A 16450-nucleotide genomic window follows, 5' to 3' on the forward strand; every position below is an offset into this window, starting at 1 on the left:
AACATTCCCTGCATCTTTATTATTTTATGGAGAATGTAACAACACATGTATTACAAGGGGAGTCAGATACGGATACATCCTTTCTTCGTGGCAATATTATATAAAACATTTTTCATATTCTTGGGTCAAGAATATGAATTCCTGCAGTCACGAAAGCTTTAAGTGAAAACATTTTTTTAATGGGATTGCATAATTAAGTGCACACTGGACGCCACGAACCGTTCACCATCATAGCCATGGAAGTTTAGTCACGAGGCACTACAGCCCAACAGGAGCTGTCAGGGGCTGAACTCCGGAAAACCACTCCTCGCTGCCCTCCCACTTCAGGCGACGGTGCTGCGGAACTTGTTTTATGAGAAACGATTCGCTGCGCATCCACTACAATAGACTCTTTGTTTGGCAGCAATGCACAGTAACAAAGGTGTTAGCCAAGTTTAGGTTTGTTTTTATTTGTTTCACCGATGTATCCTATTCAGCCAGTTGCCGGGGATATTTCTCCACCCGATCGTGCTCATCAGAGGTTGGCACGGCTGTGGTGTCCGTGGTGCGTGAGCACTGCAACAACAAAAACGTCAAAATTTAAGATGGAGCACAGCGTCGTTTAGGAATCCAGCAGAGGTGTGGACTCGAGTCATGTGACTTGGACTCGAGTCAGACTCGAGTCATGAATTTGATGACTTGCGACTCGACTTGGACTTGCATAACAATGACTTTGTCCCACCTATGAGATGTGGACTCGAGTCATGTGACTTGGACTCGAGTCAGACTCGAGTCATGAATTTGATGACTTGCGACTCGACTTGGACTTGCATAACAATGACTTTGTCCCACCTCTGGAATCCAGTGTTGCATTTACAATGGGAGTCTACAACTACTATAATCCATCTCCATCATGGGACCTCCTTTGCCAGTACCAAATGATGAGGATAAGGGTTTCCCCTTTTATCTGGCAACAAAACAGGTGATAAGTTGTTAAAACACCAAACTGAAACCTTTTACAAGGAATCATGTCTGCATTAACCACAATACTTGTTGCCAGATAAAAGGGGAAACACCTATGATCATATTTTTGGTACTGGCAAAGGAGGTCCCATGATGTAGATGCTCAACCCGAGCTCTCATTACTCTGATAGTGGCGTTGTCTTTGTGCTGTACGCCTTTTGGCGTCCTCTGGTCTAACACCGTTTGAGACGAGGCTCAAAAGAAAGCTGTCTCTGGTGTGGAGCAGTTTCAAAGAAAATGCATTTATTATCAGAGTATTTGTTTTTTAAGCTGTGGATGTCACACCTGATGATGATTGCTTGTGTCGCAGTCGAAACGTCGTGATAATTGTTTTATGTTTTTATTATTATATTGTTTCCCTTCTACGTGACTTTACCGAAAGAACCAAGAATAAGTATGTTTTTTGTTTACATTTTGACCACAAGTATTGTGGTTAATGCAGACATGATTCCTTGTAAAATGTTTCAGTTTGGTGTTTTAACAACTTAACACAACTGTTTTGTTGCCAGATAAAAGGGGAAAACCTGTTGTACTATAATCCGCTCCATCTCCTAGGCCCCTATTTTACGTGCTATGAAGAAGACTGATCGTCCGAAACGTCGCCTATTATACAAATTATTTTGAGGCCACATTGTTATTTATGAATGTGTTGAGTGCTTTTTTTTGTTTCACTACAGGCTGATGCTTTTAGAGTTTAAGACTTTTAGAGTTTAAAAGTTGCCCAGCCACGTCACGATATTAAGTAATTGACGGGGAGGGGAGGGGTCTGGGCGGGGGGAGGAGTCTGGGCGGGGGGGAGGAGTCTGGGCCGTGGGGAAGGGGGCATCGCGGGCCTCCACGTGGCCCGCGCATGCGCACTGAGGCGTGGCCCGAGTCGAGACGATTCTTCAATGAAAATTGGATCGGACGAATCGATTCTTACTGGGCAGAATCTAAATGTTCGATTCCGTACACGTGCCGTGTTGTGGCTGAGCTGTGACGAGCCCTGCCACCCGAGTTCGGATCTGGGCACGGCTATCACATGAGTGACCAGCGCGGTGAAGCAAGGCCGTAATTATAATATATATTGGGGGGGACACATGCCCCCCCCAATATTCAAATATGTTCAAAATGTCCCCCCCCCCCCCAATATATTGCTATAAAATAGATTTGTGTTTATATGATTGTGGTTATGGTTGTACTTTATTAATCCATAATCTCTGCCATTGCATACAATGACACAAGAAAAGGTAAAAAAGAAAAAAAACAGCAATGTAATACAATACACTACTAGACATGATTGTAAAAAATAAATAAAAAGTCCATCCTGTGTGTTAGTGAATTTTTAAATATTTTAGGAAGGAAATTCGTTTTCAAATTTAGATTTTTTTTCCGAGGGGGGGGAACCCCCAGACCCCCTAGAAAATTTGGTCCCCCCCTATGTTGACTCTATGGCTACGGCCTTGTGGTGAAGTATGGTCAAACAACCACCCCCTCCCCCTGTCACGGCATCATGGGGAGATTAGGTCTTCATCCAGTAGTGGACTACAGACAAAGGCGCTGACAATCAGTATTGAGTGTTCGGTGCGTTTATTGATCTGTGATGTTGATCATGGGAATCAACCGCCACGTGCCAACGACAATCAGGGCGTACAGAATCAGAATATTTATTTCGCCGGGAAAAATCCGATGAACTATGAAGCTCTTTTTCACAGGTGTCCGGCGAGTCGGAAAGTTACAACAATAAAAAACGATCGAAGTTCAAAGTATAGGAAAGTAAATCCCAAAAAACGAATACATAGAATAAAGTATATAAGTTCAAATTGCATAAGTACACAAATTCCCAAGCTTCGGCAAGGCAGCAAAACAACAGAAAGAGCAGTCCCTGACCACGAAGCGCTGACACTGGTGACAAAGCTAAGAGCTCACGAGAGAAACGCGTGGATTGGAGAGGTGATGGAGACATCGTCACATTGACTACTGAGAAGAGCGAGTGGGGGGCTTGGTCAGGGCACGTCACGGACTATGTGGGCCGATTGTCCGACGGTTAAGGCCGGGAACAGTTGCAGTGGGCAGCCAAGGGAGTGGAACGCGCCAGAGAGGATGACAACAGCCACCACGTAGACGGAGCAGACGAAAAGCGCATCTTGTGCAGGAGCTTTCGACGGCCGAGCTCTAGAAAATGTGTCCCATGACCCGCCGATAGGGTTGGGAAGCCCAACAAATATGAATCATCTTCTTGGTTCTTTCGGTAAAGTCACGTAGAAGGGAAATAATAAAATAATAATATAAATAAAACATAATAAAATACAATTTTCACGACGTTTCGGCCACAACGCAAGCAGCCGTCCTCAGGCGAAGAACAGGAAAGACAGCCCTGTTCTTTACGACAGCCCTGTTCTTCACCTGAGGACGGCTGCTTGCGTTGTGGCCGAAACGTCGTGAGAATTGTATTTTATTATGTTTTATTTATATTATTATTTTATTATTTTCCTTCTACGTGACTTTACCGAAAGAACCAAGAAGATGAATCCCTGCAGTCACGAAAGTTTTAAATCGAAAAATATGAATCACTTGGTGGACACCGTTGCCAGAGGGATTCCATCTCGCGGGAAAATCCAGATGAAATATTTGAGTGCAGTCATGCTCGATAAAATATATATCCCATGAGAAATTAAGACCCTGTGATTAAATTATTTGGCTGCTATAAATTGCAACAAGCCACTTCACTGACCAGGTCGCTTCTGAAAAAGAAGCTAATCGCTGTGGGCTTCAACTGGAAACTTAAACGTTTTATTTTATATTTTTGGAATTGTTGTTATTGTTGCAGGACATAATGGGGGGGAAGAGCGTTATAGCTCATCGGATTCCTCCAGCATAAATACACATTCTGAACACGACTTGCGTAAACGCCTCCCTTTGGTGACCGCGGTATGTGGATTGCAAAGTGAGATAATTTCCACTCGAGATATTTCTTTGCAAGCCCCACCGCTCACCGCCCCTGTCCGCCACACGACACCTCGCCCCAAGGCCGTAGCCATGGAGTCAACATTGGGGGGTGGGGGGACCAAATCTTCCAAGGGGTCTGGGGGTCCCTCCCCAGAAAAAAAAAATCTATTTTTTAAAACGAATTTCCTGCCTAAAATACAAAAAAAATCACTAACACTTAGGATGGATTTTTTAAAAATTATTTTTACAATAATGTCCAATATTGTATTGTATTACATTGCTCTGTTTTTTCTGTTTTACCTTTTCTTGTTTCATTGTATGTAATGGCAAAGATTAGGGATTAATAACGTACAACCATAACCACGATCATATGAACAGAAATCTATTTTATAGCAATATATTGGGGGGAGGGGGCATTTTGAGCATATTTGAATATTGGGATGCGTCCCCCCCCCAAATATATATTATAATTTAAAAAAATATATATAATAAATTATATAAAATATATATTATAATTACGGCCTTCCCTCGCCCAACAACTAAACCGGGAGGGCAAAAACAACTGACCGACCCACCCCAACCCAACGACCCCAGCCAGCAAGCAGCGACCCACCCGGGCACGCTCCACCGTAGCTACCAGCGCCGTCGAATCCGCGTGGCTCGCCGATTCGATTCGAGTCGCGGTGCAAATCGACTTACGGGCAGCGTGGGAATCGAATCTAAAATTTGTTTCACACATCCACCCACCACCTTCCCACACGTCGTCCCCGTTCGGGTTTGCTGCCCATCGTGGGCTAGGGGACGTCTCTCCGGGGTGAGGGTTCTGCTCCAGAGTCGGCGGCCGCGGACAGACGGACAGAGACCGAGGAAAGGGGACCCGAGCTCGCGATGTTTAGGAAACTGAAGCAGAAGGTGGACGATGAGCTCCGGGGCTCCCCTGCCCGTGCCACGTCTCAGCAGCAGCAGCGGCAACAACAGCAGCAGCAGGTTTGTGTGTCCGTGACATGCGGGACGCGTCAGGGCGTACAGAGCTCGGGCCGCGGCCCCACACACACAGACACCGAGTCGCTCCTCACCTCCCCCCCCCAGTCCTCTTACCCTCCTCCTACCCTCCTCTTACCCTGGCGAGAGAATGGATGTGAGACTTACAGGGGCGGAGAGACAGGAAATGGGACTTGACGCGATTCGTGACCTCCTCCTCGTCGTGCGGCCTCCTGGCACCAGGAACCCGGATTGGCTTTGGACTCTGACACGGGGAATTCTGACTTTGATGATCTCCTCGTCAGATACGAGTTTTACTCTTGCCGCGAAGTTGGCACACCCCTGGGGACGGACGCCACCGATTAGCACCTCGACGTTAGACATCGTGACGCCAGGAATTGATGATAACAGGGAATGCGGAACTTCTGATCCCAAGCACTTTGACATCAGAAGCACACACCCCACACATTCAGGCCCGAGAGCGAGAGACGTCTCAACGCTACTAGCTGGTCTACAACACTGGTGGCTGGTGGCAGTCTCCACAACCACACCAATACTGGTGGCACTCCACAACAATACTGGTGGCAGTCCACAACCACAACAACACTGGTGGCAGTCACCAGAGGTGTGGACTCGAGTCATGTGACTTGGACTCGAGTCAGACTCGAGTCATGAATTTGATGACTTGCGACTCGACTTGGACTTGCATAACAATGACTTTGTCCCACCTATGAGATGTGGACTCGAGTCATGTGACTTGGACTCGAGTCAGACTCGAGTCATGAATTTGATGACTTGCGACTCGACTTGGACTTGCATAACAATGACTTTGTCCCACCTCTGGCAGTCACCACAACAATACTGGTGGCAGTCCACAACCACAACAATACTGGTGGCTGGTGGCAGTCCACAACCACAACAACACTGGTGGCAGTCTCCACAACCACAACAATACTGGTGGCAGTCACCACAACAATACTGGTGGCACTCCACAACCACAACAATACTGGTGGCAGTGTCTCCACAACCACAACAACACTGGTGGCAGTCACCACAACAATACTGGTGGCTGGTGGCAGTCCACAACCACAACGATACTGGTGGCAGTCTCCACAACCACAACAATACTGGTGGCAGGTTGCAGTCACCACAACAACACTGGTGGCAGTCTCTACAACCACAACAATACAGGTTGCAGTCTCCACAACAACACTGGTGGCTGGTGGCAGTCTCCACAACCACAACAACACTGGTGGCTGGTGGCAGTCTCCACAACCACAACAACACTGGTGGCAGGTTGCAGTCTCCACAACACCAGTTATATTGGTGGCAGCAGTGTCTCTACAACCACAGTAACCCCAGGGGCGCAAATATCCAGTGTCGTGCGGGTCGCGTAGGGAACTCGGGCTCAACTGAAGCCAACGCCTGTGATGTGTGACCTCGTCTTCATACCACCCACGATCAGAGAGACACGAGGAGGTGATGAGATGAGAGTCCTGCAACTGTTACTCGGGAGATGCCTCCAGGGCCGATGCCATCGTGTGTGCTGTTATTAACTTGGGGCTTTAATTGGATGAATGGTATCATCATTTGCGTACCATTGCTCAGCTAATCCCATGCCGAACATCACGCTTGGTTTGTAATTTACAAAACAAATGATAGTTTACGTCCAGCAAACCCAAGGTCGGTTGTAATTGCAATTACGGCAGCATTGTTGGCCGACATTGCAATTATAAATGTGTAACATCCATTGCGAATGTATGTATGTTGAACTTCTTTCGCACCGTACGTAGCCAACCGTACTAAGTGTAGGTTTGGGAAATGACACAGTTGCAATTGACCCTAGATCTGAGATTTAGAAGCACTGCTAGTCCAGGCTGGAGGGAGTAGTAGTTGTAGTTAGTGGTGGGTATAGGAGGGAGCTGTCCGCCGCATTGAGTTGGAGCCCTTGGCACCGTCTGCTTGCTTGTGTTGTTGTTGTTGTCCGTGCAGGTGGGAGCCCGGCCGAGAGCCCCGTCCCTGCCTGAGGGCAGCTTGCTGCAGGAATCTCCCGGCTTCAGCCCGGCCGACAGGGAGGTGAGGCAGCCCCCCTGATATCCAGCAACCAAAGACAAAGATAAAGATCCCCCGTATAGCCTTACCAGACTGTAGGGGCAAGTGCTGTTAGCGAGCACCTATGAAGGCCGAAACGGTACACGAGGGGGTGGTTGGCCAGCACCACGCCCGATCGCCTTTGTCTCCCCAGTGGCGATGTTTACACACCGCACCAGGTACTCATTTGAGGCTGAGTCTACCTAGGGGAGGCCCAGGACCGGTTCAGATAGTCGTCACTGTGGTGTTGGCCGTGAGCGGGAATCGAACCCGGGTCGCCAGGTTCATAGCGCAGCGTAGCGCTAACCGCTACACTACCGCTCTCCAGCAAGCACACACACTCACACGCACCCACGTCGTCAACATTGGCCCCGACAAACTGGGCTGCACTCATTTTGCTGAAACGCTGCGTACGTAAGGATTAAGATAATGTTATGGCACAGGCAGCGGCTTCATTATTACAGAGATTTGATTCATTTCTGGGGAGTTGGTTTGTATTTGGGTGACTTCCTTGTGCTTTCTTGGTTCCATGTGTGACGGGTGCCTAGCACGATACCAGTTCATAAATGCATCGCCTTGCTTTGAGAGGTTGTCCTGACCTTCTCATTGTGTGAGTGTGTGCCGCTTTGAGTTCGCAACTTTGCGCGTGTCCGAATCAGTTCGAGTGCCTCTTGGTGGTTCGAGCTCTTTCCCAGGTGATTTTTGTCTCTCTGTGTCTCTCTGGGTCGTTAAGCTCCTGGCTGGCGTCATAGCCGAGCCAGCGTTAATTTCAGAGTACACTTTGTTTGCTGTGGAAGGCAGGAAAGCTACCAGCCACAAGACACGGTTGGTGAGTGGTGTGGCTAGACTAGCAGCTCTCTGTCCCAGCTTCAGTTTGTCATTGCATATCTAACATCATAACCCTGCATCATCGACCCGTGTCGCATGATTACTACCCTGACTGGATGTTCTCCCGGTTTTCTGCCTGCGAGGCTGGAGCTATCCCAGAAATATGGATTTGATTTGAAAGTCTATTTAAACAGTCCGCAAAGTGAACCTTTTAGTCGTGCAAGGAACAGTTAACTGCGTGATTGACACGGTTAATCATAGCAGAAGAGCCATATCTAGTGGCTTATTAATGTCCTAATGCACAAGTGACTATTTTATGCACTTGTTTTTTTATAGGTTGAGATGTTTTCATCAGTACAATCTTTCGTCTTCCATATTTCTGCTTGTGTTGTAGAAACTAATTTCTACTACTCCAGAGCGATGGATTAGCATGGGTTATATAATAATATTAATGAATTAGTAATAAAAAAAAGGTCTACCGCTCAACTAACAATTTTACATAATTTCATGACACCGCTTGTGTTTTTACAGTTAACATTCCACATCTTAGTATTTGAATGAGTGTAAACACACATTTTCTTATGAACAGTAGGTTTTCAAATATTAGAATCTATAGAATTGTCATGTTCTTGAATGGCAGATGTATTTCTTAAAATCAACAAGATATTATATTATATTCTTGGGTCTTTCGCTAAAGTTACGTAGATAGGTTCAAAAAAATAACAAAAAAGTACGACGTTTCGATCGCAACACAAGCGACTGCTTTACCGAAAGACCCAATAATATGAATTCCTGCAGTCATGAAAGCTTTAAGTCAAGATTTAAACGAGATATTTATATACACGATCTTTTCTGGATTATCTGGTATTCTGGAAAATAGGATGCATCCCAAACATGTGCCCGATGTCAATAAAGTTATACAAATCTAGTCTCGCACACATGCACCTATCGAATTATAAAATACACCCCCAACTCTTTCTTTAGAATACAGGGGAAAAAAGTGTATTTTATAATCTGGAGAATACGGAATATTATATATTTGAATGAGTGCATCATGCAGACCAATTGAATGTACATTAACACCTTGGATTGCGAGCATAATTCGTTCCGAAAACGTGCTTGTAATCCAAAGCACTCGTATATCAAAGCACTCGTATATCCGTTGTGATCACGTGACGCTCGGCAGACAAAGCGTGATCACGTACTACTCGTATTGCAAGACCTCGCTCGTTCATCAAATTAATATTTACTTAAAATTTTTGCTCGTCTTGCAAAACACTCGCAGACCAAGTTACTCGCAATCCAAGGTTTTACTGTACTATTAACTTTGTGTTCAGGGTGATGCAGGTGCCCAGGACGGAGAAAATGTCAATGGAGACCAGGCCACACCGACCAAGGTGATGCTGCTGTTGCTGCTGGGAGCACATTTTACTGTCGTGACGTCCCGGGAATACCCTTCATAATTCATATCCATTAACGCGAACCATAATCCACGTCGTGCAATTTGCATGAGTCATTGTTACTCCAACTTCTGACTAGAAAATTCGCTGTTGAGTGTGACCTATTTGGGGTAAATCATACATTAGGCAAAGCACATTTTAATGTTGGGTTGTCTACTCAAATTGTATCTCAGAGTAGCAGATGCTAAAATATAAAAAGTGCCACGTCGCTTCACATCTTTCACAAAGACGGTCATATGCAAGTAAGGAAATAGTTCACCTCAACATTGGACCACGGTGTTTTCTCAGAAGTTGGATTTAAATCCTCTCCGGAAGATGGAGCTACGCATCCCGTCGATGGAGTCGCTGTTCCGCACCGGCTCCAGGGATTCCCTCAATCGCATCGACGAGGAGAGTCAGCTGAGGGCCGTCCCTCAGTCGCCCACCCCCGGCCCCGAGCTCGCGTCGGACATCGAGAGCGAGTCCGAGGAGGGCTCCGCAACGCCCAGCGGCGGCATCGACGGCCTCAGCCGTGACGAGATGGCACACCGCCTGGGACGGATGGAGCGCAGCCTCGTCAAGTACAGAGGGAGGTACACGGAGGTGAGCGGCGCAATCTCACCCGTCACGGCGAGAGCTCCTCGCCTCGAAGTCTAACACACATGGAGGCATTTGTGTGGGGCCCGAGGCTTAGGCAGCCTGGCCCCCGTCCGTAAGTGAATTTGCGAAACGCTGACAAGTATACAACTTTATCAATTATCACCTGTGCTGATACCATCCACAGTTGGTGTCTATTTGCAAAGATCTTCAGCGGGACAAAGAAAAACTTCAGGTACAGTTGAATAATTGTCCTCAATAAAAAGACATCTCCCTGTTGAACGTTGTCAGTGCATGCCGTATGCCCAGGATACCATCGTGTTGTTTGCGTTTCCTTTGAAGGTGGTTTTAGGTCAAAACCAGGATCGAGCACTCAGGAGGATATCAGAACTGAGAGAGGTGCGGCCATGAGTCATAGTTTTGTGGAAATTGATATATACATAAAATATAATTGTATTTCATGAATATGGAAACTGATTATAATGGTAATAAAAAAATAATAGGTTCTTTAAAATCAGTTTACACCTTGATAAGCTAAATGTCATATTCTTGGGTCTTTCGGTAAAGTCACGTAGATAGGTTCAAAGAAAATAACAAAAAATTACAAAAAACTACGGCGTTTCGATCGCAACCAAGAATATGAATTCCTGCAGTCACGAAAGCTTTAAGTAAAGATTTAAGCTAAATATCACCTCAAATCCCTTGAAAACTTTTGATTACTATTGACGATAATAAAGTATTGAATGTCTTACAAACTACATGCAGTTCAACCTTGGCCAATGTCCTCATATTCCATCAGGAGCTGCAGATGGACCAGCAGGCTAAGAAGCACCTTCAGCAAGAGTTCGATGCCTCCCTCGAGGAGAAGGATCAGCTCATCTCCGTGCTGCAGACGCAGGTGTGCACAGGTCCATCCAGCGTTGTGCGGACCGAGCGTGTTCGTGTGCGTGCGTGTGCTGCTCCAACCGGGACTCGCTGTCGGCGCCGTCGGGATACGGCAACATCATCACGACGAGGTGATTGCCTTCGTGGTTGTGCAGGTGGCACTGCTGAAGAAACAGCAGAGAGTCGACGGAATGTCCATGGACGAACACGACTCTGGGTCCGGGCAGACAGGCACAGACGGCGATGCGGAAAGGAGCGGTGGGGATGTACTGGAGGCTTCGATTCCCCGTGATGCCGATCGTGGAGAGGGATCCCACCCACCCGAAGGTAAATTCTCCACATAACCGCGTTGAGCGTCATGGTTTCCTAGAAACACTTGTAGCCTGGGGGCTGAACGAGGGCAGATGTTTCGGCATAAATACTGTAAATAGCTTGGCTCCACTTGGCCGTTTTTGTCCAGCAGGATGGATGGTTGGCCCTGAGGATACGCTCATACAGTGGTCATCAACATTACGTGAAGGGGATTATCAGGCAGCTAAGCTCCTTGCAAGCCTCTCAAATGTCACTCATGTTTGCTTTGCCTGTCTGCTTGTGCACTTGCTGGTCCTACACAAGGATTTAGATTAACACAACTGTAAATCATACGCACTAGAACGTATACGTTTTCATTTGTCGTTTACCTCGTTTGTAAGTAGCTGTGCACTCGGGAGCGCGCGTGTGTGTACACGGTTAGTGCCCTGCGCCACAAACCTGGCAAACCGGGTTCGATTCCCGCTCACAGCCACCACCAGTGACCATTATTTGAATCGTTTCTGGGCCTCCCCTAGCGACTCAACCATCAAATGAGCACTTGGTGCGGTGTGTAAACGTCACCACTGGAGAGACAAAAGCGGCCAGGCATGGTGCCGGCCACCCACCCCCTCGTGCCCCATCTCGGCTTTCAAAGGTGCTACTCGCTAACAGCACTTGCCCCAACAGTCTCTTGAGGCTACACGGGGGATCTTTGTCTTTGTTCGCACGTGCAGATGTCCACAAGGAGCTGGTAGCGACGCGCGAGCGAGTGCGGCGTCAGGAGAACCTGCTGAAGCGCTGCAAGGAGACGATGCGCGTGCAGAAGGAGCGCTCGACCCAGCTGAGTGCCGAGAAGGAGACGCTGCAGGAGCAGCTCGACGAGCGGCTGCAGGAGCTGGAGAAGCTGAAGGTACGGACGCGCCGCTGGCTACGCGATCTCGCGCCACGCTTCATTGTCTTGTGGACTTACTCGAGGCACGGGTGCTGTGGCAGCGGTCGGCAAGGCAACAAAGTTACGAGCAAACGAATGTCTTGCAATGAGATGAGTGCTTTGAGACAGTGCTGTTTTACATGCCAAATAGCTCCAAAACTTGCTTCGCCATGACTTGGTGTATTGTGTGACTGACAAGACCGCCAGCAGCAATGCCTGTTTATCTCCCCGTGTGATTTTTATTCTCCATACGATTTTTGGACACTGGTGGTTCGTGACGTTAGCGGCTACTGTAACAAAGCATTGTTCATGCCGTATCTAAACAGACATGTAGGTGTGTGTTTATAAGTGGCTGAGCTCGCACAACAAGGCTTAATGCCCCATGTACATGCAGTGGTTATTGGGCTTGCGCCAATGAAAGCATTTCCTGCTGTATTTCTGGCCTGCTGTAGTTGGCTTACTTATCGTTTGCAGACCCGTCTCTCCGCGATCCTTTGGGACTTGAATGGTTCCCGTTGCTTTGAGAGCATTTTTTGGTGCTTCTTTTTAACTCTGCTCTTGGGGAATGCGTGTTTTGTGACAATTTCCAGTCCGAACTGGGTATAGGTCTGGGGGAAGAGCTGAAGCACGCGCAGGTATGGTCGGCCACATGAGCACCAGGCCTGTCTGCGGGGGACTGCATGGCATCGCTGCAAGTCTCTGCTAGTGCTGACCTGTCTCACTGCAACTGTCTCATCTCCACGACCCGTACCTTGTGGTCGTGGAGCTGTTCTAAGACATCCTTCAGCCAGTAAAGTTGTTTATTTTTTCCCTAACAGTCTTAAGAATGTGAAACGTGGCTTGAGCCATCTGGGTTATTCGTTCAGGTGACAATTGAGGTAACGTTTTCTGGAGATGAGGTTACTTGAGATGCCGTTTTTGAATGCCAAGTGACCATACAAAACTGGGATACTGCCACCTTAATAACATTCAGGCTGATGAATTGTGCTACATCAGTCTGATATTGGCACAGAAATGTGTTGCATTCTATTAACTGTATTGGATCCTACTGATAAGAAAACACTGGTTCTGTTTATAAAGAAACCAGGCTATTCATGAAAAATAGGCTATTTTTGCAGCTATAGATAAAAAAATGAGTGTATTAATTTCTCATGATTTTCATGAGGCCTCCTGTATTATCTGAAGTTCTTAGCCGTCTAATCCGAGTGACTATCTGAGTAATCGACCGGTGCAACTTGGAGGGGCTATTTTGCATTTTTTGAGAATGTCACGTAATTTTAATTGGGTCTTTTTTTGTAAATAGAAAATAACTCGGAGTCGAAAGGAAAAGCAAGTGTTTAATTGTAAAGGTCGGACAGGAGTGAGAACCTGATGCTCACCGTGTCGACTGTGATGTTATCATCTTCTGACAGACAACCCCATCCTCCCCACCCACATTCTGGTAACCCTGTCGTTCGGCTGTCACGGAGTGCCACCACTAAACAACCCTCCCGTTCCTGTTCCACCACTTACGTTATTCTTCATTGCGAGTGAGCTGCTGGCTGTCCCTCTCTCATGGAGCAACCTCGTAGAATAGAGGCCGCATGCATCTGCCTCGATGTTTGGTCCCCCTTCCACCGCCCAGCAATGGGTGGCCATTGCCACATTCGTCGTGTGTTTCTCCCACCAGGAGCTACACACGGTGGAAAAAACCAAGCTCATCACGCAGCTTGGCGATGCCAAGAACTTGATCGAGCAGCTGGAGCAAGACAAAGTGAGCAGAGTGCTGCCCGCACAAGATCTTTTGCGTGTGGTTGTGTTGCAGTGTGTGCTGGGATTTAAGTGATAAACTGCCAACAGCGTTGCAGTGACTCAGAGGCGCACTCTGCCACGTCGTGCTGGATACGTCACTAAAGGTTAAAATGTCTTTTGTAGCTTTACTAAACCGGTTCTACGGCATACCCGTGTTGGATGTCGTGGACACTTTAGCATTCATTAACAGAGCACCTGACAGGAAATAAGAGGCTGGATTCTGATGCGTGGGAAGACGGAGGGAGTAGTTGTGGGAGTGGCAGTAGCTGAAACTTGGGTGTAATGCGGTCGGTGATGAGGGTTTAGGGGGACGTGTATGTATGTTGAACTTTTTTTGCATGTGGGTCATCAGGCAGCCGGTGTTGTGCTGAAGTCGTACGTGTGTGCGTGGGTGTGGGTGGAAAATTGCTGACGCCGCGCGAGGAGGTGGATGCCTCGTCGCCGACGGGAGCTGCTTAAGAGCTCATGAGCGGCACGCCAACGGCGTGTGCGTGTTTTCTCCAGGGCATGGCGATTGCAGAGACGAAGCGTCAGATGCACGCCACGCTGGAAGCCAAGGAGGAGGAAGTGGGGCTGCTTCGCTCTCGGCTGCAGGACGTGATGAGCGAGCGCGAAGAGCTGGCGGAGCAGAAGGAGCGCGCTGACCGAGCTGGTGCGGGCGCCTGCGCCACAGTTTCAAGAACATCGAGATCTCACATGTTGGCTCGTAATGCGGCGATAAGGGAGTCCCATATCGACCGGCTAAATTGTGTTTGTTTACAATATTAAAATATGTACATTTTCTGCTCGATTGTTTTCAGTACAAACTAGCAGTGGTTGGAGGAGTTCTCGTTTTCACACGTGCACGTTACGTCACACGGTGTGACTTTCTTTCGCTCAGCCTTTGAGGAGCTGGAGAGGACGGTGGGTGCAGCGGAGGAGGCGCGGAGGAGGGCGCAGGCGGAGATGGAGGAGCGGCTGGCAGCTGTGGAGCGTGCCGGCGAGGAGGAACGGCAGAGCCTGCTTTTGGAGCTCTCACGAGCCAAGCAGAAGGTGGTGAAGCACATGAAGGCAAGTTTGCTGGGGAGATAGGGGTCACACACCGATTGATTTTTCTTTCCCCCAGATTAGATCCATGCCGCTGTATGTTGTGGCCGAAGGTCAATGACGAGCCAGAGGCGGCCGTTAAAGAGTTACGCACACAGTGGGTTTATGATTGCTGCACTTTCTTATCCACGCTTTCTGTTTTTTCACAATGTAATGTTTAACTGGTGAGTTGTAACGTTGACTCTTGCTTGCAAATACACAACCACGATTGAAGGCGTGACGCCTCACTTAGTAGGAAGGTCCCACACTACGGACCCCGCATTGCAATGGAGTGCGATCATCAACTGTCTGGGTATTAAGCCGTCTGACAGAATTAGCGTCATCCGCTCACCCACAAGCGCTGTGCAAGCGGTGATCTGAAAAAACATTCAGTCAGGCTGGGAGAGGGTCACCTTCCCACCATCTCCCTAAAAAAGCAATATGCGTATTAGAGTTTTGCATAAACAAGCACGACACTTAAAATACACTGAAGAAATGCAATCGTAAAACAGCAACATGTGTAATGAGACTTTAAAATAACGACCTTATAATAAATACATGGAAGAGAATACAACTTTGTACAAAATGCACGTGTTGATTAACGGCATTGCATAGAACATTGCTTCTTACTTGGCACATTTTTTGACACGGCATCATGTATACAAAGAAGATACTCCTCGGTCTAAATTTGAACATTCCTTGGTGGTTTGCAATGGACTTTTGCCAAGCAGAAGTCATCGGAAGAGCAGCTGGCAGGCCTACAGCAGGCGCACGCCGAGGCTCTCGCCCAGAGGGACAGCGAGTGGCAGGAGAAGCTGTCCCAGCGTGAGCACGCTGCCCAGCAGGGCCTGCACGCCTCCCTGGTGAGCCAGTGGTCACATTGCCCAACATCCCTGTGTTCATCTCATTGACTGTTCCATTTCCAAGTCAATAAATGTCAACGGTCAAACTGGGCCAGTGAAATTTCTCACTGTGCTATAGATGACACGTTCAATACAGATTTCCCCTCTGTGATGAGTTTATTTTAATTGTCAGTTCGGAATACAGAATTTGAGAATTTGACCTTTGAAAAAGCTTGACCGATCCTACCCTTTATGTTTGATGATATGCATGTGGTAGAGTATGGGTGGCTGAGCTCTGGGTTTGAGTTTAAAGCCAAAAGAATTCGGAGTAGTGACGGTCATACTAGTTGTGACTGATATCTAAGTGTTTACTTATTTGTTTAAATTGTAACTGTTATAAGGATAGTGTCTCACTTGCACTGCCGAGCTGAGTCTGAGCACGTGTGTGCAGTGAAATATATGAAGAGTCAAGGATGAGTTAATGGCATATTTGAACAGAGAACCCTCCAGTGAGGGCGACGTGCTTATCATTGTTATGTGCCCAGGAGCATTGCCGCAGCGACTTCTTGGCCCAGCTTCGGGAGAAAGAACAGCAGCAGCTGCTGGCCCTTGAGGAGGTGGAGCTGCAAAAATCGGCCATCTTGGCACAGGAAGAGAAGAAGAGGGAGGAGCTTTCGGCCCACGTGGAGGCCCTACGCACGGTGCTCCACCCACAGCCACTGCTCCAGACACATTCTCAATCGTTGCCTTGGCAACAAATGTCCGTAATCGTTATACGT

General features: G+C 47.7%; 1 protein-coding gene and 1 long non-coding RNA gene across 5 annotated transcripts in view; one reads left to right on the forward strand and one right to left on the reverse strand.

Moving 5' to 3' along the window:
* On the reverse strand, positions 1-5752 carry LOC144724229 (uncharacterized). The gene is made up of 2 exons (XR_013586453.1): positions 5080-5752; positions 1-555 (listed from the first exon to the last, which is right to left on the reverse strand). It is a non-coding gene; the product is annotated as an uncharacterized LOC144724229 (long non-coding RNA).
* Positions 4643-16450, forward strand: part of GOLGA4 (golgin A4) — a 26404-nt gene continuing 14596 nt past the window's right edge. For 3 of the 4 annotated variants that reach the window (XM_078602682.1, XM_078602750.1, XM_078602829.1), the window contains exons 1-15: positions 4643-4917; positions 6904-6987; positions 9168-9227; positions 9579-9872; positions 10054-10101; positions 10209-10265; positions 10666-10764; positions 10907-11078; positions 11777-11952; positions 12564-12608; positions 13643-13726; positions 14269-14416; positions 14645-14814; positions 15561-15692; positions 16217-16372. In XM_078602682.1, the coding sequence (XP_078458808.1) occupies positions 4819-4917; positions 6904-6987; positions 9168-9227; positions 9579-9872; positions 10054-10101; positions 10209-10265; positions 10666-10764; positions 10907-11078; positions 11777-11952; positions 12564-12608; positions 13643-13726; positions 14269-14416; positions 14645-14814; positions 15561-15692; positions 16217-16372 (1824 nt within the window). In that variant the 5' untranslated portion in view covers positions 4643-4818. The remainder of the gene's footprint in view (positions 4918-6903; positions 6988-9167; positions 9228-9578; positions 9873-10053; positions 10102-10208; positions 10266-10665; positions 10765-10906; positions 11079-11776; positions 11953-12563; positions 12609-13642; positions 13727-14268; positions 14417-14644; positions 14815-15560; positions 15693-16216; positions 16373-16450) is intronic. The other variant, XM_078602906.1, reaches the window with a different exon arrangement.

This window comes from Lampetra planeri, chromosome 1 (genome assembly GCF_965212315.1).
Source record: "Lampetra planeri chromosome 1, kcLamPlan1.2.h2, whole genome shotgun sequence".
Lineage (NCBI taxonomy): Eukaryota > Metazoa > Chordata > Hyperoartia > Petromyzontiformes > Petromyzontidae > Lampetra > Lampetra planeri.